This window comes from Salmo salar, chromosome 19 (genome assembly GCF_965601325.2).
Source record: "Salmo salar chromosome 19, fSalSal1, whole genome shotgun sequence".
Taxonomy (NCBI): Eukaryota; Metazoa; Chordata; class Actinopteri; order Salmoniformes; family Salmonidae; genus Salmo; species Salmo salar.
This window is the reverse complement of record NC_138309.1, coordinates 30421872-30447359: the sequence shown is the minus strand read 5'-3', so window position 1 is coordinate 30447359 and position 25488 is coordinate 30421872. Positions and strand designations below refer to the sequence as shown.

Below are 25488 nucleotides of genomic sequence, written 5' to 3'. Positions count from 1 at the left end.
ATCTAATCAATGGAAGATTCAATTAAAATGACAAATTAAAAGTTAAAGAAGGATAGGCAACAACGACCAAGAGCCAACAGGTAGGCTACTACTTCATATTCTGAACGGAGTTCAGAATATTTGTAACTGTAGGATGAGAAAGCACATGCACTGCAACGTCAATTAGCCTAGCTACGGTAGCTAACGTTAGCTAGCTTAACTAGCTTCTCCCAGTTTGATGCAGTCATATTTGATGATAAATAACCTAGATATGACATATTTTAGTCTACTATAGCGCTAGTCGGCGTGATTGCTGTCTCTTGTCTCTCCCTCCCTGCTCCCAGTGTCACTCGCTCACAGTAGGGTCCCTCCCCGCCTGCCAGAGCAGCACCTCTGTCTCCCTCCTCTCACTTTATCAACTCCGGTCAATAAAGTAGCTTAAAAATAGATATTTTCTTCTGCTTCCCTCACTCGGATTGGATCGGGTCTGGATCCGACCAGGTCGATATGGAACGGGTCTAGTTGTCCTCGGGTCCGTTCGGAACTAGTGTCTATATATAAATAAATAAAAATGTATCCATATCGGGTTCGGGTGGGAAAGCCCCAGGTCCATTTCAGAACGGGTACAAAAAGTGAATACCTCTACCATCCCCAGCCTGCCATACAGGAGTGTAGAAAAAACTATGACAATTATAGGGTGTTTTCTCCAGTCATCACATAAGGGAATTGCTAATAAAGGCAAGTCCGCGCAGGAAAAGAACCATGTACACCGCCGCTCCCGTATCAAAGATAATGTATGATTTACAGGCAATGTACTGCGGCTGTAAGAAAACTATGTATTTTCATGTTTGTTGCGCAAATGAATTGCTCTTACAAGATCAAGCTGATACGTACGTCTTCACTCTAAAGTGAAAGCTGTCTCCTCCGTAAACTAGGTTGGCTTTCTCAATACTCTCTCTCTCGCTATTAATTATTTTCCCATCGGCATGTGTTTGTTTGGAATGGTGGTGGATGTCAACAGCGATGCACATACTGTCAAGACGGCTGACAGGCAGAGAGAATTATCTAGCTTCACTTGAAATATTCGGCACTGCCGGAGCTGACAACCGTAAATTATACCCGTGGAACAGTCGTTGTCTACGCGCGTGGCTTTGAAGTGAGGACCAAAACACATAAACATTATTACAAATGCATTTATTCATTCGTGAGTGTGATCTGGTGTTCCGTGAAGTCACACCTACTGCCCTAGCCGTTTACATAGCATGTTTCAAGCCTGGTCCATAGTAGGTAGTCTTAAAGCTTTGACATTTCTTTTGTTTTATTTGGTAAGTGTGCCTCTGACGCCTACTATGCATTTAGAAGTCCAAAAGAAGGAAGAACATTTACATTGTACATAACAATTCAGCACTAGGTGGGGGTTGAGCTCACTGTCAAACATATAGCGCCATAGAACTCATGTTCTTCTGTGCATGTATTAGGAGAGCCTCTTTTAGAGGTTCGGTCTGGTGTTGTCTTGTTACGCTAGCTAGAGACACACAATTCTCCTTTTAAATGTGTGATTAAGGAGAATTACGACATGCTCAGGACACAGATAAGGTCACGAATAGGTGGGGAGGATGAGAGAGAGAAATAGAGCGGGTAGTGAGAGAAAAAAAACAGGGTGAGGTAGTGTTTGAGTTTTAAGTGGGGTGATGAAAAGCGTTGTTTTTCGTTTGGCTCTGCAGGGGCTCTGCAGACTGCCAGAGAGGGAGTTTGAGAGGTCCCTGACAGGTGCTTTACACACACACAAACACACACCTTTGTGAGGATGCACCCTCGTGCTGCTTATTAGCTCCTAAGAAAAGAGTATATTTTCAAAGGCCTGACAAATTTTGATATATCACTCTTTCTTTCTGTCACACTTCTGTAATCTTTACTGCCCTAGTCAAGAGACTAGTTTAATCGAAAGCAACCACTTCCAAACACTGGGAGCAATGAAATGCTACAGTTGGGAGTTATGTTTATGAGAAGGAAATCTTCTCAAGTTGTGTTTAGACAGAAGATGAGAAGACGTGATAGCTGAAAAAACATCAAGACTTGACTAGTTTTGTTTCTCACGAGAAAACAGAAAAAAGCTATATCTACACAGATTTTTGGTCTTCGAATGTACTCAATTGGCATTTTCTGTGAGTAGGAATATATCTTCATGTGTCTTGTATGTGATGTGACTCGTGTGTGTGTGTGTGTGTGTACTATACAGTACATGTGTGTGGTTACCTGCTGTCCAGGCTTGATTGGTGACAGCGTGATTCCCTGGGTGTTGATGACAGGCAGGATCTGATTGCCGATCACCGTGGCGATGATCTGGCCCTGGGTGTTGGTCAGAAGCTGAGGTGTAATTGGCTGGACCTGCAGCGCAGGGTTTCCGCCCCCTGATTGGCTCGAGGGCCCGCCAGAGTTGGGCATCAGTGGGATCGTTCCAATTATCTGAAAAAGGAGGGGTGAGAGGAGAAGAAATCAGATGGGTCATTCCATTGATCTACAGTACATGGATAAGGGTAGGAGGGCGAACATCGTTACAACTGTTGTACTTATGATCTACTGCACAGAAGTATAGAGCGCCTTTCAGATTCTATATGAACTCCCACATCAAATACTTGTGTATTGCGTATGACAATACATGTATATCAGTGGACGCACAAACATTTGGAATGGCAGTATCAAAGCCCAAGCACTTGATGGTTGAGTTCATGTGTGTGAGGGAACGCACAGATAGATTATCTGATCATCTGTCATAGAGGAGGTTTTATAGGCCAAACCAAGTGAAGGCAGAGCCCACTGCTGGGAGCACACTGCAAAGGTCAGCTCTGAGTACCTGTGTGTGTGTGCTGGTGCAGACCACTGCCTGTATTATCCATCACCAGGCCAGGAGAGGGGCGTGTGTGTAAGATTCATGTGTGTATATGTGTATTTGTCGGTTTCTGTTAAGGGGGGTTGCTAATACTGAGAGACCCCCCCCCTTCAACATACACACACAAGTGCGCTTGCATGCACACCAACACACACACACACACCCCAAATGTCCAATTCAGCTCCCAGGGTCCCTGGGGTGCTTCATCCCCTCCTCCCCTCTCCTCCTCTCATCCCCCCCTCCCCAGCTTTCCTCTTCTCTCCTCCATGGCTGTAATCAGGAAGTGCAGATCAAAGGGGGCGGCAGAGTGTCACCGCAGCGTTTTAGCTCTCAGAGCTGCCAGAGTGCGGCCAAGAGTAGCGCTTTAGGGGGGGACTTAGCGCCTCTTCACAATGATGAAGGTTAATGTAATCTGTGGACTGGTCCTGGACAGACAGCTTCAGAGTTTCAGTCTCTCTGCCTGTTCTCTCCACTGACAGGACCACAGCATGCAGCCTAATTATGCCAGAGGAGAGTGAACATGGTTGGGCTTGCAATTATTTTACAAAACTTGTCATTTGGACCTGGCTGGAAGATTTGGGGTAGCATTGTTGTATTTTGTTATAGTAGAAAACAAAGGCAAAAGATTTTTACCGAAATAAATGGACACAAGCACAATTAACTTTTTGGTAGCTCATGCTGCCTAATTCAAGCATTGTGTATAAATCACCAAAATAATCATATATATATATATATATACTGTAGGTCAGAGATACAATTATTACACATGCACCTGCCACTATATATAATTTCACAGCGAGATGCAAACAGGTCCCCCCATACTGTAGTCCAGCATCTCACTACTGCTTCCAGTGCTAATCTGATTCTCCCTGCCATGCCTCTCTCTCCTCTCCCCCTCTCTGTTTGACATAATGGGGAAGGATCAGTGGTAGAAAGGTAGGCCGGCAATCTGTAATTCATCCCTCCACGGCTCATTTGCTTACGTTGCTTCGTGTTAAGCGTCAGATAATTTATCTCTCTCTCCGGGCTCTGTGTCGCCTCCGCTGATTCCCCATGTAATGCTCTGCTCTCTTGCCACTTAGCATATTTTATTGCGCCGCCTGACGCTCATGTGTCTCGACATCTGGCTTCGCGTGCCTCTGTGGCGGAGGACTTGTTCCACTCAATTATTCATCCTCGTTGGATTAAGTGGTTATTCTATAAGTGATAAGCGTAATAACACAGGCAGGGAACTGACAGCTTAGCTCTTTCCCCGGATGCACCGCTACCACCACATCTCCTTCTCTCCCTCAGACCTCTTGGATGATCTATGGCAGTGCTCAGAAGGCGTTTCTCAAGGCAGTTGATTGTGACACTGATTATGTAAAACATGTCAATTCTGATGGAAACCTGTAGATTCATGGAGAGGTCCATGGAGAATACATCGTTCGGTGGCAGACTACAGCCAGGTATGGCATTTTATACACACAGAGTCACATAGGTTGTGGCACCTTCTAACAAACAATAGTATTGTCAGCTTTGTCCAACCAGCATCCGTCATGTTTACCTTTCTTCTCTTTGTCTTTTTCTTCCTCATGTATTTGTTTTCCACTCGTGATAGTGTGGTGTGTCAGGAACGGTCAGGACCTGCATCCTCCTCTCTCTCTCCTTTCTCTCAGCAGAACTCATTAAGATTATCCTGCTCTTCTCTTGTTTCCACAGAAATGCTGTCTCATCTATCCAGCCAGGCCAGGGCAATCTGTGGTGTTAGCCATGGTGGCCAGACAATATCTCTGGCCATTTTCCCCTCCTGCTATCTCCGTGCTGGGAATAGAGAACCAGGTTGGGATAGAGACCCAGGTTGAGAAACGTTTGGAATTCCTGACTTACTTCATTACAGCTCAAAGACATCAAGCATAAACATTTGATAAAGGATGTTAATTGCTTTATAAGATCACAAAGTCAGATGTAAAGCCCTTTTGATTGTGGTCCTAACACAGTGTGAATATTCTACCATATTACAAAATATACAGACACCTACAGTATTATTTACCTGCCTTTATTTGCCCCGCTGTTAGGTGAAAACAGGTGTTCAAAAGTTAAAATGACAATGTCAGAATATGTTTCCTCTACCACTGAGGTCTGATTTGTATTTCAATGGAGTCCCTCTGTGGTTGTGCACATGCAGGTTAACAGAGCATGTGTATTCCTACCTGGCATTGTGTGCATTAGTAACAGCAGTCAGCCCTGTGGGCTCTGGCCTTTATCAACGCTCAGTGAAGAGGATGGATGGGCCCAACAGCCTAGGCTCATGGGGGTTTCACCAGGAAACACAGAGCAGGTACCAGGGTTAACAGCACTGGGAGTCCCCCCATCCCACATGAAAAAATACTACAGTTTACAATAGAATACTACAGTTCTTACAATAGAATTACTTAGTAAACTGTAGTCTACTGTAGAATAATATTCTACACACTGTAGTATCCCTCGATCATGTGTAGTACTTACTATAGAATTTTGTAGTATACTGTAGAACACTAGTAAATACTACAGCATACCTCAGACAGCAAAAACACTACAGTAAATACTACAGTGATTTCTGCAAAAACACTACAGTCTGCAAAAACACTATAGTAATTAGTATAGTATATTATACTACAGTATTTCATTTGCATATACCCTGTCCATTCCCCTCCCCTATATCCCATTTTGTGCGACCGAGAAGGGAGAAACCTACATGCCAAGTATAGACCATATATTTTGTTCTCTACAGGTTATTTGGAGAAAAAAAAAATGTATGAAATGTATGCATTCACTACTGTATGTCGCTCTGGATAAGAGCGTCTGCTAAATGACTAAAATGTTTTTTTTTAAATGTAAAAAATGTTATTCATTCAGACCTCAGTCCTACCTACCTACAGGTTATGGAAAATTTGCTCTTTGAGTATTTTGTCCAGTAGGTTTCCTCAAGGAGAATACTCCCACTGCCTTATCCAAGATAGTAAAACAAAAACACTATAGTAAATACTACAGTAATATCCACAAAAACACTTCAGTAAATACTACAGTACGCAAAAACACTGCAGTAATTACTATAGTATACTGTATACTACAGTTTTTTACTACAGTATCTATGCTATAGTAAACTGGAAATATAGTGTATGTCCACAACAATTCAGTAAATACAATATTAACTGTGCACTGCAAAAAGTGAAATCTAAGCAAGCCTAAATATCTTACATTGAGTGATAATTCACTTCAAATTATTATTTTTCTTGTTTTTCTGTATCAAGCTAAATGATCTAACATCATTGGCAGATAATTTAGCTTATTTAAACCTAAACAAGGCATAATACAATAAATGTATCTTACAGTGAGGGGGAAAAGTATTTGATCCCCTGCTGATTTTGTACGTTTGCCCACTGACAAAGAAATGATCAGTCTATAATTTTAATGGTAGGTTTATTCGAACAGTGAGAGACAGAATAACAACAACAAAAATCCAGAAAAACGCATGTCAAAAATGTTAAAATGATTTGCATTTTAATGAGGGAAATAAGTATTTGACCCCTCAGCAAAACATGACTTAGTACTTGGTGGCAAAACCCTTGTTGGCAATCACAGAGGTCAGACGTTTCTTGTAGTTGGCCACCAGGTTTGCACACATCTCAGGAGGGATTTTGTCCCACTGCTCTATGCAGATCTTCTCCAAGTCATTAAGGTTTCGAAGGCTGACGTTTGGCAACTCGAAACTTCAGCTCCCTCCACATATTTTCTATGGGATTAAGGTCTGGAGACTGGCTAGGCCACTCCAGGACCTTAATGTGCTTCTTCTTGAGCCACTCCTTTGTTGCCTTGGCCGTGTGTTTTGGATCATTGTCATGCTGGAATACCCATCCACGACCCATTTTCAATGCCCTGGCTGAGGGAAGGAGGTTCTCACCCAAGATTTGACGGTACATGGCCCCGTCCATCGTCCCTTTGATGCGGTGAAGTTGTCCTGTCCCCTTAGCAGAAAAACACCCCCAAAGCATAATGTTTCCACCTCCATGTTTGACGGTGGGGATGGTGTTCTTGGGGTCATAGGCAGCATTCCTCCTCCAAACACGGCGAGTTGAGTTGATGCCAAAGAGCTCCATTTTGGTCTCATCTGACCACAACACTTTCACCCAGTTGTCCTCTGAATCATTTAGATGTTCATTGGCAAACTTCAGATGGGCATGTATATGTGCTTTCTTGAGCAGGGGGACCTTGCGGGCGCTGCAGGATTTCAGTCCTTCATGGCGTAGTGTGTTACCAATTGTTTTCTTGGTGACTATGGTCCCAGTTTCCTTGAGATCATTGACAAGATCCTCCCGTGTAGTCCTTGGCTGATTCCTCACCGTTCTCATGATCATTGCAACTCCATGAGGTGAGATCTTGCGTGGAGCCCCAGGCCGAGGGAGATTGACAGTTCATTTGTGTTTCTTCCATTTGCGAATAATCGCACCAACTGTTATCACCTTCTCACCAAGCTGCTTGGCGATGGTCTTGTAGCCCATTCCAGCCTTGTGTAGGTCTACAATCTTGTCCCTGACATCCTTGGAGTGGTCTTTGGTCTTGGCCATGGTGGAGAGTTTGGAATCTGATTGATTGATTGCTTCTGTGGACAGGTGTCTTTTATACAGGTAACAAACTGAGATTAGGACCACTCCCTTTAAGAGTGTGCTCCTAATCTCAGCTCGTTACCTGTATAAAAGACACCTGGGAGACAGAAATATTTCTGATTGAGAGGGGGTCAAATACTTATTTCCCTCATTAAAATGCAAATCAATTTATAACATTTTTGACATGCGTTTTTCTAGATTTTTGTTGTTGTTATTCTGTCTCTCACTGTTCAAATAAACCTACCATTAAAATTATAGACTGATCATTTCTTTGTCAGTGGGAAAACGTACAAAATCAGCAGGGGATCAAATACTTTTTTCCCTCACTGTATTTCAAGATATTTTTCAATATATTTGACCTTAATCGTTGTATTAGATACTGAGGAAACTAAAGTAAAATGGTGTAATGCTTTCCTAAGGCAATCTGTGTATTGATATCAAATTAATTTTTACTATTTTCTCACAGCCGTATTCAAAAAGATAGGACTGAAGAGTGGCTTCATCGACTAGCCTTGGAAAGTGAAAAAAGATTGACAAATGTAATCAGGTGGACACATGTTAAAGCCACATTATCAAATCCAATGCTTTTTAATAAGGCCCCTGTCTGGAACCTACTCTAATAAGCTAAGAGGAAGAAATTTAGTGGGCATTAATGACAGGGTCATCTACTGTGTTATCCTCTCTTCAAAATACAAATACTTCATTCAGATTAAAATACCTATAGCAGAAGAAAGGACTCCAAATGAAGGCAGGACAGGCATTTTCATTCGGATACCTTGTTCAAATTCCTTGAGCTTTTAGTACAGTTACAATGCTGTTACGATGCTGCATAACCTAGCTAAACGACTGCTTCCTAACCTAGCTAAACCACAACATAATATTCAACAAGAACACACATTTTGGAGGGATTCTAGTTCCTCTATCATTCTTCCAGCAAAACAAACACCAAAGTCTGTTTGGGATTCTACAGACTGACACAAGTGCTGCTTTTATGGTGGGCATTCAGCTTCTGAGGCACTGTTTGTTGGTCCTCAGGCATGCATTAACCTCTGTAATGTTTCCTGTATCAGAGGGGTATGTGTGCATGTGCACGCGTATCCACTTGTGTGTGTGTGTTTGTGCGTGCGTGTGTGTGCGTGTGTGGTGGGGGGATCCTGAGTTAGTAGTAGTGTAGTGCATGTTTCAGAGTGCTCAGACTGAATAATGCTCTGAATAATAAGGTGGGGGAGCAAAGGACTGTCACCCAGGGCTTTGACCGTCTCTGTGACCTTATTATGTCAGCCAGTGTCAGTCGCCATGACATTACAAAAGCACAGAGCATCCCATCAAATCCATCTCCATGGCGATCTGTCCCCGGCGCTCTGGGCATTTCCAGACCAGGGAAACCCGTACTTTCTCATTAGCCGTGTTTAGCATCACTCGCGCATGCTGTTTACAGTATATACTACATGTGGGCAAACGCATAGAAATAAAATAAAATTTTATTTGTCACATGCGCCGAATACAACAGGTGTATTCAGTGAAATGCTGACTTACAAGCCCTTAAACAACATGGCAGTTTTAAGAAAAATACCTAAAAAAGTAAAGAAATAACAAATAATTAAAGAGCAGCAGTAAAATAACAATAGCGAGGCTACATACAGGGGTACCGGTACAGAGTCAATGTGCGGGGGCACAGGTTAGTTGAGGTAATATGTACACTTCCGTTCAAAAGTTTGGGGTCACTAAGAAATGTCCTTGTTTTTGAAAGAAAAGCACATTTTGTGTCCATTAAAATAACATCAAAATGATCAGAAATACAGTGTAGACATTTTTATTGTTGTAAATGACTACTGTAGCTGGAAACGGCAGATTTTTTTTTTTTTTATGGAATATCTACATAGGCAGAGGCCAATTATCAGCAACCATCACTCCAATGGCACGTTGTGTTAGCTAATCCAAGTTTATCATTTTAAAAGGCTAATTGATCATTAGAAAACCCTTTTGCAATTATGTTAGCACAGCTGAAAACTGTTGTTCTGATTAAGAAGCAATAAAACTTTCCTTCTTTAGACTAGTTGAGTATCTGAAGAATCAGCATTTGAGGGTTCCATTACAGGCTCAAAATGGCCAGAAACAAAGAACTTTCTTTTGAAAACTCATCAGTCTATTTGTCACGACACCTACGGAAGGTGGCGCCCCTCCTCGCCCGGGCGGTGCTCGGCGGTCGTCGTTGCCGGCCTACTAGCTGCCACTGATTTATGTTTCACGTTCTGTTAGTTAGGCCTAGGTTAGTTACGCACCTGTTTTGTATTAGTTGTTAGTGGGGAGGGGTATTTAGGCTAGCTAGTTAGGTTTGTGGTTTGTGCGGGATTGTTTGTTGTCCGGGTTGTATGTTGTTTATGAGGATTAGTGTTTTTCCCTCTTGGGATTACGAAGTATTGTTTTGGGCTGCGTCCCTGGTTATCGTTTGTAATAGGGTGGTGCCTTTTATTTAGCACACCCTGCACACCGTTCTTTTGTCATTTTTTCCGTGAGAATATTTATTAAAAGTTTATTCCCGGAATCATCTGTCTCCTGCGCCTGACTCCACCTCTCCTGATTCCTCAGGCCACTCCTTGTGACACTATTCTTGTTCTGAGAGATGAAGGCTATTCCATGCGAGAAATTGCCAAGAAAATGAAGATCTCGTACAACGCTGTGTACTACTCTGTCACATATGCTCCCTCTCCGGCCTCTAGGTCACCATGCTGCTCGTTATGGTGCACACCTGTCACCATCGTTACGCGCACCTGCGTGTCATTAGACTCACCTGGACTCCATCACTTCCCTGATTACCTTCCCTATATATGTCACTCCCTTTTGTTCCTTCCCCAGGCGTCATTGTTTCTGTTTCTGGTCTGTGTGCTGTTAGTGTTTCTTGTTTTGTATTATGTTCCATTTATTTTATTAAAACACTCACTCCCTGAGCATGCTTCTCAACTCTCAGCGCACATCGTTACATACTCCCTTCACAGAACAGCGCAAACTGGCTCTGACCAGAATAGAAAGAGGAGTGGGAGGCCCCGGTGCACAACTGAGCAAGAGGACAAGTACATTAGAGTGTCTACTTTGAGAAACAGACGCCTCACAAGTCCTCAACTGGCAGCTTCATTAAATAGTACCCGCAAAACACCAGTCTCAACGTCAACAGTGAAGAGGCGACTCCGGGATGCTGGCATTCTAGGCAGAGTTGCAAAGAAAAAGCCATATCTCAGACTGGCCAATAAAAAGAAAAGATTAAGATGAGCAAAAGAACAGACAGTGGACAGAGGAACTCCTGGAGTCGCCTCTTCACTTTTGACGTTGAGACTGGTGTGGACTTGTGATGCGTCTGTTTCTCAGTTGTGCACCAGGGCCTCCCACTCCTCTTTCTATTCTGGTTAGAGACAGTTTGCGCTGTTAAGTGAAGGGAGTAGTACCCAGCGTTGTACGAGATCTTTCCTGGCAATTTCTCCCATGGTATAGCCTTCATTTCTCAGAACAAGAATAGACTGATGAGTTTCAGAAGAAAGTTTTTTGTAGAAGCTGTTTCGAAGCCTCTTGGACCTAGACTTGGCGCTCCGGTACTGCTTGCCGTGTGGTAGCAGAGAGAACAGTCTATGACTAGGGTGGCCTGGTATAGAAGTCCTGGATGGCAGGAAGCTTGGCCCGGTGATGTAATGGGCTGTATGCACTACCCTCTGTAGTGCCTTGCGGTCGGAGGCCGAGCAGTTGCCATACCAGGCAGTGATCCTACCCGTCAGGATGCTCTCAATGGTGCAACTCTAGAAACTTTTGAGGATCTGAGGACCCATGCCGAATCTTTCAGTCTCATGAACTGTCACTCTTCACAACTGTCTTGGTGTGTTTAGACCATGTTAGTTTGTTGGTGATGTGAACGCCAAGGAACTTGACGCTCTCAACCTCCTCCACTACAGCCCCATCGATGAGAATGTGGGCGTGCTCGGTTCTCCTTTTCTTGTAGTCCACAATCATCCCCTTGGTCTTGATCACGTTGAGGGAGAAGTTTTGTCCTTGCACCATGTGGTCAGGTCTCTGACCACCTCGCTATAGGCTGTCTCGTCGTTGTTGGTGATCAGGCTTACCACTGTTGTGTCTAGAGGTCGACCGATTAATTGGAATGGCCGATTAATTGGGGCCGATTTCAAGTTTTCATAACAATCGGTAATCGGTATTTTTGGCCACCGATTTGCCGAATTATTATTATTATTATTATTATTATTATTATTATTATTATTATCATTATTATTATTATTTTTTTTTATTTTATTATTATTTTTAAATGTAAATTATTATTATTATTTTTATCTTTTTTATTTTATTGTTTTTTTTACACGTTGTTTTAAATAGGCAAGTCAGATTAAGAACACATTCTTATTTTCAATGACGGCCTAGGAACGGGGGTTAACTGCCTTGTTCAGGGGCAGAACAACATATTTTTACCTTTTCACCTCGGGGATTCGTTTTTGCAACCTTCCGGTTACTAGTCCAACGCCCTAACCACCTGCCTTACATTGCACTCCATGAGGAGCCTGCGTGGCAGGCTGACTACCTGTTACGCAAGCGCAGCAAGAACCAAAGGTAAGTTGCTAGCTAGCATTAAACATCTTATAAAAAACAATCAATCTTAACATAATCACTAGTTAACTACACATGGTTGATGATATTACTAGTTTATTTAACGTGTCCTGCGTTGCATATAATCGATGCGGTGCCTGTTCATTTCTCATCGAATCACAGCCTACTTCGACAAACGGGTGATGATTTAACAAGCGAACTTGCGAAAAAAGCACTGTCGTTGCACCAATGTACCTAACCATAACCATCAATGCCTTTCTTTAAAATCAATACACAAGTATATATTTTTAAACCTGCATATTTAGTTAATATTGCCTGCTAACATGAATTTCTTATAACTAGGGGAGTTGTGTCACTTCTCTTGCGTTCTATACAGCAGTTTGGGCCGCCTGGCTCATTGAGAACTGTGAAGTCCATTTATTCCTAACAAAGGCCGCAATTAATTTGCCAGAATTGTACATAATTATGACATAACATTGAAGGTTGTGCAATGTAACAGGAATATTTAGACTTAGGGATGCCACCCGTTAGATAAAATACGGAACGGTTCCATATTTCATTGAAATAATAAACGTTTCATTTTCGAAATGATAGTTTCCGGATTCGACCATGTTACTGACCAAAGGCTCGTATTTCTGTGTGTTATTATATTATAATTAATTCTATGATTTGATATTTGATAGAGCAGTCTGACTGAGCGATGGTAGGCAGCAGCAGGCTCGTGAGCATTCATTCAAACAGCACCTTCATGCGTTTGCCAGCAGCTCTTCGCAATTCTTCAAGCATTGCGCTGTTTATGACTTCAAGCCTATCAACTCCCAAGATTAGGCTGGTGTAACCGATGTGAAATGGCTAGCTAGTTAGCCGGGTGTGCGCTAATAGCGTTTCAAACGCCACTCGCTCTGAGACTTGGGAGTGGTTGTTCCCCTTGCTCTAAATGGGTAACGCTGCTTCGAGGGTGGCTGTTGTCGATGTGTTCCTGGTTCGAGCCCAGGTAGGAGCGAGGAGAGGGACGTAAGCTATACTGTTACACTGGCAATACTAAAGTGCCTATAAGAACATCCAAAGGTCAAAGGTATATGAAATACAAATCGTATAGAGAGAAATAGTCCTAGAATTCCTATAATAAATACAACATAAAATTTCTTACCTGGGAATATTGAAGACTCATGTTAAAAGGAACCACCAGCTTTCATATGTTCTCATGTTCTGAGCAAGGAACTTAAACGTTAGCTTTTTTACATGGCACATATTGCACTTTTACTTTCTTCCCCAACACTTAGTTTTTGCATTATTTAAACCAAATTGAACATGTTTCATTATTTATTTGAGGCTAAATTGATAGTATTTATGTATTATATTAAGTTAAAATAGGCGTTCATTCAGTATTGTTGTAATTGTCATTATTACAAATAAAAAATAAATTATAAAATCGGCCGATTAATCGGCATCAGCTTTTTTGGCCCTCCAATAATCAGTATCTGTATCGGCGTTGAAAAATAATAATCGGTCGACCTCTAGTTGTGTCATCGGCATACTTAATGATGGTGTTGGAGTCGTGCCTGGCCATGCAGTCATGAGTGAACAGGGAGAACAGGAGGGGACTGAGCACGTACCCCTGAGGAGCCCCCGTGTTGAGGATCAGCGTGGCGGATGTGTTGTTACCTACCCTTACCACCTGGGGGCAGCCCGTCAGAAAGTCCAGGACACAGTTGCAGAGGGAGGTGTTTAGTCCCAGGGTCCTTAGCTTAGTGATAAGCTTTGAGGGCACGATTCTCATATAGGTGTTCCTTTTGTCCAGATGTGAAAGGGCAGTGTAGAGTGCAATAGAGATTGCATCATCTGTGGATCTGTTGGTGCGGTATTCAAATGGAGTGGGTCTTGGGTTTCTGGGATAATGGTGCTGATGTGAGCCATGACCAGCCTTTCAAAGCACTTCATGGCCACAGATGTGAGTGCTATGGGTCGGCAGTCATTTAGGCAGATTACCTTAGTGTTCTTGGGCACAGGGACTATGGTGGTCTGCTTTAAACATGTTGGTATTACAGACTCAGACAGGGAGAGGTTGAAAATGTCAGTGAAGACACTTGCCAGTTGGTCAGCGCATGCTCGGAGTACACGTCCTGGTAATCCATCTGGCCCTGCAGCCTTGTGAATGTTGACCTGTTTAAAGGTCTTACTCACATCTGCTACGGAGAGTGTGATCACACAGTCGTCCGGAACAGCTGATGCTCTCATGCATGTTTCAGTGTTACTTGCCTCGAAGCAAGCATACAGTAGAAGTAATTTAGCTCGTCTGGTAGGCTCGTGTCACTGGGCAGCTCTTGGCTGTGCTTCTCTTTTTAGTCTGTAATAGTTTGCAAGCCTGCCACATCTGACAAGCGTCGGAGCCGGTGTAGTACGATTCGATCTTAGTTCTGTATTGAAGCATTGCCTGTTTGATCGTTCGTTGGAGGGCATAGCGGGATTTCTTGTAATCTTCCGGGTTAGAGTCCCGCTCCTCTACCCTTTAGCTCAGTGCGGATGTTGCCTGTAATCCATGGCTTCTGGTTGTGGTATGTATGTACAGTCACTGTGGGGACGACGTCATTGATGCACTTAATGCCATCTGAAGAATCCCGGAACATATTCCAGTCTGTGCTAGCAAAACAGTTCTGTAGCTTAGCATCTGCTTCATCACCACTTTTTTATTGACCAAGTCACTGGTGCTTCCTGCTTTAATTTTTGCTTGTAAGCTGGAATCAGGAGCATAGAATTATGGTCAGATTTGTCAAATGGAGGGCGAGGGAGAGCTTTGTACGCATTTCTGTGTGTGGAGTAAAGGTGGTCTAGAGTTTTTTTCCCCTCTGGTTGCACATTTAACATGCTGATAAATTAAAGATTTAAGTTTCCCTGCATTAAAGACTCCAGCCACTAGGAGTGCCACCTCTGGATGAGCGTTTTCCTGTTTATTTATGGCGGTATACAGCTCATTGAGTGCGGTCTTAGTGCCAGCATTGGACTGTGGTGGTATGTAGACAGCTAGGCAGATAGTGTGGTCTACAGCTTATCAGAAGAAGAACATATACACTCTTGAGAAACACATTTTTACACAATTATTAGTAGCCTGCAATATGTGCATTGCTTAGTCATGAGCATATTGAGAAAAAATCTCCTGTACGGCAACTCTTACGCCTTACAGATTTCCTACACAACAAACATGGAATAAGGTCTGTCTTATCATAAAACTATGAGAGCCAACATCTAAGGCATTCGTCTGGCAGTGGTTTTAAGTTGGTGATAAACAGGATAGCGGGAGGAGTGCAGAGAGAGAGGGATGAAACAGGGGTTAAGGTAAATAACTGGCTGGCATGAAAGGGCACATTGTCCATACAATGTTCCTTGAATATGTGCTGTGCACACCTGCAATAAGATGATTCATTAGATAGGGCCCCACTCTGACAAGTGTCATTGTTCAAGCCACTGGCTACTGATGGAACAATTCTGCAGCCACCCTGTAAATATGACAAGGTCAGCATTTTACTGTGACCGGCAAATGCGGATAAGAGGAAGAAGGGCTTTGTTTATTCCCAAAAAGCTTAACATATGGCAGGATGTCTGCCACGGGGCTGAGAAATAAACAAATAAACCCCCAAACAACATTGCTACATAAGAAAGCTGAATATTGAGACCATCCATTCTTTGGAATTCTGTTTGCATGTATTTAGTTAGTGAAAAGTGTTTATTGTAGCACTGAACAGCATGGAAATGTACTGTAACAGTAACCACCATTGTGGGATGTGATCTTCCACTAGGTTTTCATTCCAGACAGGTCTTATGAAAAGTTGAAACCTGATATACATCACTTTTTGTGCTATAAGTGGTATAATGAGTGGACACTCACCTGTCCTTGTGCATTGGTGACCAGCTGCCCCGTGACTCCAGCCTGCAGGTTGGAGAGGGCGTTGCCAAAGACCTGGGACCCGGCGATGGAGCCCATAGCTGCTGCAGCTGCCGCCGCCGCCGCCGCCACCGCTGCCTGGCTGGCCAGAGGGTTCAACTGAAGGTACACAATCCACCATTAGAGGTCAAATATAATAAATTATGCTATTTGATCAGTAGCAATAAGGTTTATTGGTATTCTTGAAATGTTAGCATACACAAACATGGGAGAGAGAGTGCAGGATGAAGAAAGTGAAGTAGCTTGAGAAAATAGAGTGCCAATGCTTTGTTCCTAACGACAGTTGTACTGTGATGTCTATATGTACAATAGTCCATCATCCAGGCCCTAGAGGTGTGTGCTCCAGGGCCCAGATGAAAGCTTGGGGTGGGCCGGTGAATAAGTGGCAATTTTACCAGTCTAAGTGCTTCCTGTGGCCCCCAGGGTCCAGCACCGTCTCTACAGGGGACAGGCAGCCCAAGACCATCTAGCTCTAACAATAGAAGGAGCCACGGTGGCCATGCATCAACACCTCCCACTCTGAACCACCCCGCCACCACACCGCTCATCTCGAGGGTTAAAAAATGACCGTCTTTACCCCGGCTATAATGGACTCATCTGGAACTGGTGGACTGGCCAAGCAGTTGTAAAGGAGGTCTCCGTGTGGGCAGAGCCTGTGGAGCTCCAGCCAAGTAGGAGCATGAGATTACCCATATAAATCAAGCTAACCACTTATTAGGCCTGAAAATGCTCTGCTGATTTGGTTGTAGTGCAGCAGAGCAGAGCCTTATTAGGTTGTGTAAGTAGATCGAAGAGCAGGCCGACAGAGGAGACTGTCCAATTACTCAACAGAATAGAGAAATAATAGAAACACTTCTTAAGCTGCGACTGGCTTGTGCTGGTGGGCAATAATGTTATGAAGGGCTAATGTTCAAACAATTGAGGCCTGGTGAAACAACTGAAAATCCTAATAGCACATAGAAAATGCATAGACAAAAGGATAACCATGTAAAAACAATATGGATAGATTTAACTTCAATGAATAGTGGATGTGCAATATCTTTCATATACTTCTGTATCAAGGCATAAGACGAGACCCAAATGCAGACACAGGAGGGAGATGGTTGGAGTCTTACAATGTTTATTAATCCAAAGGAGTAGGCAAGAGAATGGTCGTGGACAAGCAAAAAGGTCAAAACCAGATCAGATTCCAGGAGGTACAAAGTGGCAGACAGGCTCGTGGTCAAGGCAGGCAGAATGGTCAGGCAGGCGGGTACAAAGTCCAGAAACAGGCAAGGGTCAAAACCGGGAGGACTAGAAAAAGGAGAGTGCAAAAAGCAGGAGAGCGGGAAAAACGCTGGTTGACTTGGAAGAACTGGCACAGAGAGACAGGAAACACAGGGATCAATACACTGGGGAAAATAACATAAGCACCAGGGTCATGGCTTTTAATCTTCTTCCCATTAAGCTTTTTCATTTTCAGAATCTTATCATGCTGAGCCTGGCTACCACAAAATATTAACAATCTACCATTTCCAATGAACCGAGCTAATTTCACTTCACCTACCTCTTTCTCTATGGCATTAGTTAGTTGGAAAGGGTGTAAGTGAGGCCCTGTGGTCTCATCAAACACTATCACCTCTTTCGACTCAAACACAGCAATACTCTGGCTTCCTGCCTTTGCCCTAAATATGCTTTCTTTACTAAACGGTTAACTGCTTTCTGCATCATGATCTCTCTTCTTCCTATGTCTTTCCACTACCGACCATTCCAGTCCTTGACCCTCATCCTCCCACTCAGAACTGACACCCATATTGTTTGCATTCCAGCACAGCTGTTGCTTTACCAACTTTTTCTCAATTTCCTCCATTTCCACACTACTCGCCGCCATTTCCGACTCCTGGGCTCCCCCTCTCTCCTTCCACCTCGAGCTGGCATCAGCTGTGTTTACTTCTTTTGTAACAGAGAACATGATTGGCAGACACAATTAGCAGAGATGGTACCCAGGTTTTGATTGGTTTACTGTTATAGTACTTGGCAGCATTTGCTTGACCAGCTAGCTAAAAAATCTAGAATAGAGATTGCCAACAAATGGAAATGTGTTTAGAAAAAATAAATGTAGCTTTTATGAAGAAAAAAAAACACTCCACCTCGCCAAGGATCGATTATCTTTTAAACTAAAGCAGATAGGGTGCTTCGGCCCACCGGCTAAATCATTCTGTGGGGACCTGAGCTTTGTTAAGCTGAGACCATTCAGTTGCCATTCATCTTTTATGGTACCCCCACCACTATATTATTACGCCTTCTGAAATCAAATGATGAAAAAATGCCATGGAACGATCAATACTTTTTCATTGACAGTAAAGGTTAAGCACATTAAGAATGACACTGCATTTTTCTTATGAAATCATATGTCATGTTGGTGGCCTCAAACTGGCCATGATTGATATTGGGTCCCCTAGTCATCCAGTTTTTTTTCCCCACAGAAAATCGCAGGATTTTCTTTAAATGCCCAACCCGCGTTCGTCTTTCTGACCAACTTCAGTCTTAAACGTTAAGAAGACATTTCTGTTCACTTTAGTTATTCATCTTTTACAGAGGTGAAGTGCATTTGAGAGTCTCATTCAAGCTTTTACTCGTCATTGGCTAATTGACATATATCGTTATCTCAAAATGATGAAACATATGCACACAATTTCCATATATCTCAGGAGGGTTGTAAACTTTTGACAATTGTATTTGTTTTTCCATGCTCTTGTTCCAAGAGACACATTTCATGTGACCACATTGAAGCACTGAAGTCAATGTGTTAACATGTGGCAACATTTAAAAGCAACATGTGATAACATGAAACTACATATGTGAAAACATTGAGCACACGTGGAAGCATTATCTCATGTGAAATAAATGTGACAACATAGGGATGTAAAATTTCAACATGTGATACCATGAAACTAAAATGCTAATTCTATTTCCACATATGTGAATCTGCAAATTTCACGTTTGAATCTGAAATTCACATGTGAAGTGAAAACATGTTATTCTCCTCACATGAGAAAGGAGGGTGTTAACATGTGAACTTTAAATTTAATACATGTGAACATATGGTTTCACATGTGAACAACTGACCTCATGTGTCTCTTTTGACAGCTCAACATGTGAAAATGGCTATTTACATATTTTTTGGAAGGGAAGTAATGAAATTATATGGGGTTTTAAGGTAGGTGATACACTGTTCAGCTAAAATAGTGTAAACATCTTTAATCAACATAATTACATTTGACATGATCATTTAGTGCTGACTTTTCAAGATGACCCCAACTGGAATTTGAACTCGCGATCTCTGAATTTGGGGTCTGCTGATATTTCTGCTGCGCCACAAAGTCTTCAGCGTTCTGAGAAGTCCTCTAAAGATTCATAACATATAATACATCGCTGCACTTAGCAAAAGAGTGCCATCTGCATTGCTCTTTTAGTTATCAATTCATCTGATTATTCTCTCATTGATTTCATTGACTTATTTAATGTCCAATGTTGGTGGGTCATATTATTCAGTTTTAATGATACTACTGAATCCCTATGATAAATAAAATAGTTTTTCCAAAGTGCAGGAATACAGGTAAAATCAGTTATTGACACAGACATGATTGCGTAGCAGGAAGATCGGAATGCTGTATTAAAATCCCAGGTGAGGACATGTTGAGTAATAATTACTGTATAAATAAACATGCACACTGTAATCATGTATTTTAAATATGTACGTTGAAAACACTGAGTTTTTGTTAGCAGGGCTTCACCTGTGAAATTTCATGTAAAAAATATCCACATGTGAAGCTTTATGTGAAGCTTTATATGAAGTATCATCATATGTGAAGTGTTCCAAAACTACATGGTTTCACATGTCAAATTTCATGTGAAATAACATTTTACATGTGCAAAACGTGACATTTTATATGTAAAATCATGTGAGTTTCTGCATGTGCAATCATGTGTTTTTTTTCTACAAGTGGAGGCTTGTAACTTACAATCAATAGTCAGGGTAGTATTATTGTAAAGGCCAGAGAAACAGAACAGAAGAGGAAGCATGTATTTCATTACTTGGCATACAGTAATCGTTTTGAAAACATGTCACTCTCCTGTGAAATGGATGCCCTAAAGGACTCGTGTCATTTTAAATAGACATTTTTGAGATGATATACTGACTTCTAACCTTCTAAACTTATCTTATTCATTTTAGATCATATTGAAGTTGATGTCAGTAGAGATAGCAATAGTTTGTTTATTTTGACATCTCATGGAATCAGGAGAAAGAAAAACAATAACAAAATAAAACCTGGCTAACCAATGGAATGGCAAGATTCCTTCGTGCCAAAAAGTATTTGGAGTGGGATTGGTATCTAGACAAAATGGTAGTGTGTGGACAGACTGTTTATACTCTTCTCTATGACAAAGCTTGTAGTGTCACTATGACAATAAGAGTTTAGCCTGCTATTATTGTAATAGTTACATTGAGATATACATATCTCTCCCTTGAAGCAATATGTTCACATAGTGACATTTTAGACAGAAATAAAGGATTGTGATGAGGAGCCAGGTTTGCCTCTATATCTGTCCTGGTGGGGGGATGGAGAGAGCCAGCCAGACACCCTCATCCTGCTTTATGACCACGGTGCTGGATTTGAGAGGGTCTTATCCGGGCCAAATCTTCAAATAAATACATGTATCGGTGCGAAAGTGGCAGGAAGGGTCGGCTGGTGATATCAGTCAGTAAGAGATTGCATTAACAGATAATCCTCCCTTCATTTCTGAGTGGAGCCACTTTCTCTCTGCTCTCTGCTGAGGGGGAGAGGATTTGTGTGAGTGAGAGGTGATATAATGGTGAGGCAGAGAGGGATTTGGTCATGATCGTTTAAACATCATGCCCTTAGGTGATTTGGTTATGTCAAGCGATGCGCTGGTCTGATAAAGGGGATTTCCTTATTTAACTGGGTTAATGATGTGTATTTGGTAATACCACGGGGTGATGTGCTAGCCTGATAGAGGCACAGTGGAGAGGAGGAGGATGTAGAGAGGGGCGTCAACACTACAGCTAGCAAAGCAGAGCAGAGCCAGGCCTCATGTGGAGTTGGAGAGGTCTGGATCAGTGAACAGATAATGGTATCAGTGTGTGCGTGTGTTGATACTTTAGTGCTATTTCCTTGTGTAGCTATACGTGCCCAACTGAATATGTTGGTGGTAGTATCATTGTGTTTGCTATTCCTCTGCTATTTGGAGGCTATTATTCTGGTAAATCCAGGTAAAAAGAGATAATCGACTGGGCTCTAGCCTAGGGTCTTCAATTGGGTAATATGGATAGCAGTGTGAGGGAGAACTAGGCATAAGAAGGGGGGATAGCAGTGTTGGACATCTAAACAGGTGATTTTCCGCCACAGTGCCTCCTCTCAACAGCGCTACAGGAGGCAGAAAATGACAGACGTGGCCCAGCATTTGTGTTGATTGCATGTGTTGCAGGAGATAAACAGTGATCTTCCTATTTACAAGGCCGCCATATAAACCGTTGTGTTCCAGCCTTTTCATTCTCCCATCAATAGGGTGGTTATGGAGTCTTAGTGGTATGGATCTCACTAGCCGTTTGCTAGGGCTGAATCGTGCCAATAACCCACACACAGGAGCCCCAGGAATCTGATAATGACATCAAATAGTTGGATAAATACATATTGTGGAGTCACCAGTGAGTATTGAATCTTCTACTGCTGTGTGATATAAAGTCAGGTGCACTGTAGGACAAATATTATAATATTATATTATTATATTGAAACATCAGTATGTGATCATCACAGAACCACAAGCCACAGATGTTTCTAGTCACATCTACTTGTCATCACTCCCCATAAGCCTTATTCATCACCCTAACTGAATACATACTGTACAGTACATGGGGTCAGTAGGTACAAAAAGAAGGTCCTTGATTCAATGTAGATACCATTCTTTGATAAAGCAGCCAAATTGTTAAAAATACATATTTTGCACCATGGGTAAAATGATGACAGTGAATGTCAACTCTGTTACAGTCACTATTGACCATGAGGGTCACCTGGTGCAGTAACCCATTGACCATGAGGGTCACCTGGTGCAGTAACCCATTGACCATGAGGGTCACCTGGTGCAGTAACCCGTTGTCCATGAGGGTCACCTGGTGCAGTAACCCATTGACCATGAGGGTCACCTGGTGCAGTAACCCATTGACCATGAGGGTCACCTGGTGCAGTAACCCGTTGTCCATGAGGGTCACCTGGTGCAGTAACCCGTGCAATCTCTGGAATAGGCTAAAAATGGTCTCTGTGTGTGTGAACAGAACCCTGGAAACGTAAATGTGTGTGACTCAAACTAACTGGAGTTTATTCTGGGCTGGCTCTTCTTATGTGCCTGTTTGAAAGTGAACCGCTTTTCCAGCAGACACAATGGAACAGAGAAGAGCAGAGGTAATGGGTATCAACCCAGGTCAGACAACAAAAAGGGAAGCATCTCATGGGAGTTTTGATAGGCTTGATGCATGCAGCGCTCAAACCTTTTTGATATTTACTGCCCCCCAAAAGCCACAATAATTTAACAAACCATCATTTTTGTTTGTTTCACAGCCATATGTACTGGGAAAGGAAAACATAGTGTTCTATCATTATCAATGAGCTTTGAACAACATCCATAATGATTCTCTCAGCTCCTTAGAAGGCGCTTATCAGAGAGCATTTAGCTAAGAGTAGACAATTACTGTAGGATGAAAATACTCCCTTTATTAGACCTACATACACAGCATGTGTAATGGACAAATGATTCTGTACATAAGGGCACAGTATATCTGACCAGTATGGAACAGAATGTACTTCAGCTTGCCTAAGAGGGTCCTCACGTGGAAACGAGGATGATAACAGTAAAAGGAAGCCTGGCAAAGTAATGCTCTTGAATGTAGCCAGATGCAAGAAGCCCATCTGATAAAGCGGCCCATCCATCTTAAGTCCTGCTGTCATGCTCGTTATCACTCAGCCAAAAGTGTGGCAAAAGTTAACCAAACAGGGAACGTTTACAATAAATAGCGTTTTTGCTTCTGGATGAGAGCAACGAGAGTCTATCTCAGGAGGAAAAACACACAGTGTACATTTCCCCTCCCTCGCTCCCGTTTTCTCGGCCCCACCTCTCACATCCCCTCCATCCCGCTCTTCTTTTCCCACTCCTGAGTGAATGTAATCAGCTGTGACATGAGAAAACACGCTCTCTGTCTGTCAGTGCCTTGCCAGTCCTCTGCTCGTCCTAGCTTCCCCAAACAGCTCCCTTCCTGGCTCCTCCTTGCCCTCACATCCGCTACTGGGCTCATGTACATCAAAAGGCCATTAGGCCCTCCCAAACACCTCTAGTCCCAGGGTTGGCTGAAATGGCTGGGGGGGAGCAGCCTCACACACTGCTCCTCCACTCTGGGTCCTCAGAGCGTAGTCTGGGTCACTCATGGACCTCTGTTGCCACTCTACTTACTGACCATTGTCCCAAATTAACATTCGAAAGGACATTGAACATTGACGATGAGGGATGAGAAAGCCAGAAAGGCAAAAAGAACATCAGGGACAGAAAATGCCTTAACAATACAACACAAGCACATCGGTAACCATTCAAACCATTCTGATGGCAGTGGGCCTGAGATGGGTGGGAGTGGTGCGTGCTAATGGAGTGATGTCATCATAGCCTAGCAGTCTGACAGTTAGTTAACAGAGGGGGGTGGGAGCTGATAAAATAAAATGCATTAACTCCAGGAAATAGACATCCTTAGTGGTGGGAGAATGGCTATATTTAATGAATTTAATGAGGCTAAATGCTAATGAAGGAAGAGCAGAGTCCTGAAAACGTTCGGGCTAACTATAAAGGGATGATTGAGTGCAGGACAGTGGCCGTCAATCCTCTCGCTCATTAGCCTCATGTGAAATTAACAGCGGCTTGAATCGTTACATGAAATCTGTTCTCGCCCATTCGTTGATAATTGTGGGGCTTGAGAGTTCACGGTGGGTTCTATAGTCATCCATCAGCAGAACAGTACATTTCCTCTGGTCAGAGGGGCCACCGACTGTGTGGCTAAAAAAGGTACCTTTATAAAATCCCTTTTATTCTCATTTCTCTCTGCTTAATAATCCATAATATTTGGCTTTTTTTCGGATGTGTTAAATTTACGGCAACTGTCTATATGATGAAGTACCATTCGTGGAAAAGAACTGACCATTGCGATTTTATGAAGTGACACATTTGGTCCAGTTTGCATACAGTTGTAAAGTTGAGAAACATGCCCTTTTTTCAAGCAACTTTTCCTCTCCTGCTGCAGATGTAAAATAGCAGAGAGAGTATTACTCTGGCTGAGAGTGTGAAGTGGATGCATTGCTTTCCTGGTCTGTGCTACTTCTCAGTTTACTACAGTAGTAAGTGAAAAATGAAACGTCAGGTGAAAAAATGCACAGAAAAACAACAGAGTATCACATGGTATAGAATTAGGGGCTGGTTTCTCAGACACAGATTAAGCATAGTCCTAGACTAAAAAGCAGGCTCAATAGAGATTATTCATAGGAAGTGCTTTTCAGTCTAGGACCAGGTTTAACCTGTGTCCAGGAAACTACCCCAAGAGATTGATTCAATTATTTGGGTGTGTGTTAAACAATTTCTGTTAAAAAGGTTAAGGAACAACAATCACCTAAACAAAATATATTGACCATTTTTCATGACCTGAGGGGAAATGCCGTCTCTTTTCAAGTTGCTGTTGTTTGACATATAAATATAGCATTTGAATTACTTTAATTTCCTCCTAATCAATGACCGGTGATCTTTCCATGTCCTCAATTCAATATAGAAAGGGTCATCCGTGCTCCGGCCTTATAAACACAATAAAGGTAAATGATTACTCTTTACTGTGGTGTCCCAAAATACGGCTTATAATGAAGAGAAATGAGGGAGGTCGAGGGGGAGGCCTGTCATGTGTCATTGACTCCAGAGATTAATCACAAGAGAGGGGCTCTGTGGCCGAGACGTAGTCACCCGTGATCGATAAACCCTACCGCACACGCGCACGCACACACGCACGCGCACACACACGCGCACACACACACGCACACACACACTCACACACACACACACATATTTGCTCACGCAAACACACGTGCAAGCACACACACAGGCACACACACACACGTGCACACACATACACGCACACACACACACACGCTATATCAGCATTAAGTGGTGAGATGAATCGATGACATTTACAGACTTTGTGTATTGATAATCTGCTTGTTTAACTCCCGAGGCCGTGCTCTTTGAGGAGCTGCTAAAGTTAACTAAATCTATTGGTTTTGTATTGTGGTCCATTCACAGAAGCATCAACATCAGTTTCACTCCGCTAATCAAATGAGGCCAAAGATCCCCCACCTGGATGAATATAAGATGGAGCC

The 25488-nt window shown here is 42.6% G+C and overlaps 1 protein-coding gene across 2 annotated transcripts in view; it reads right to left on the bottom strand.

Annotated features, from left to right (window-relative positions):
• Positions 1 to 25488, bottom strand: part of LOC106578684 (POU domain, class 6, transcription factor 2) — a 148447-nt gene that overhangs the window by 35378 nt on the left and 87581 nt on the right. For both annotated transcript variants that reach the window (XM_014157779.3, XM_014157781.3), the window contains exons 7-8: positions 15977 to 16132; positions 2236 to 2445 (exon numbers count right to left, since the gene is read on the bottom strand). In XM_014157779.3, coding sequence (XP_014013254.1) covers positions 2236 to 2445; positions 15977 to 16132 — 366 coding nt within the window. The remainder of the gene's footprint in view (positions 1 to 2235; positions 2446 to 15976; positions 16133 to 25488) is intronic.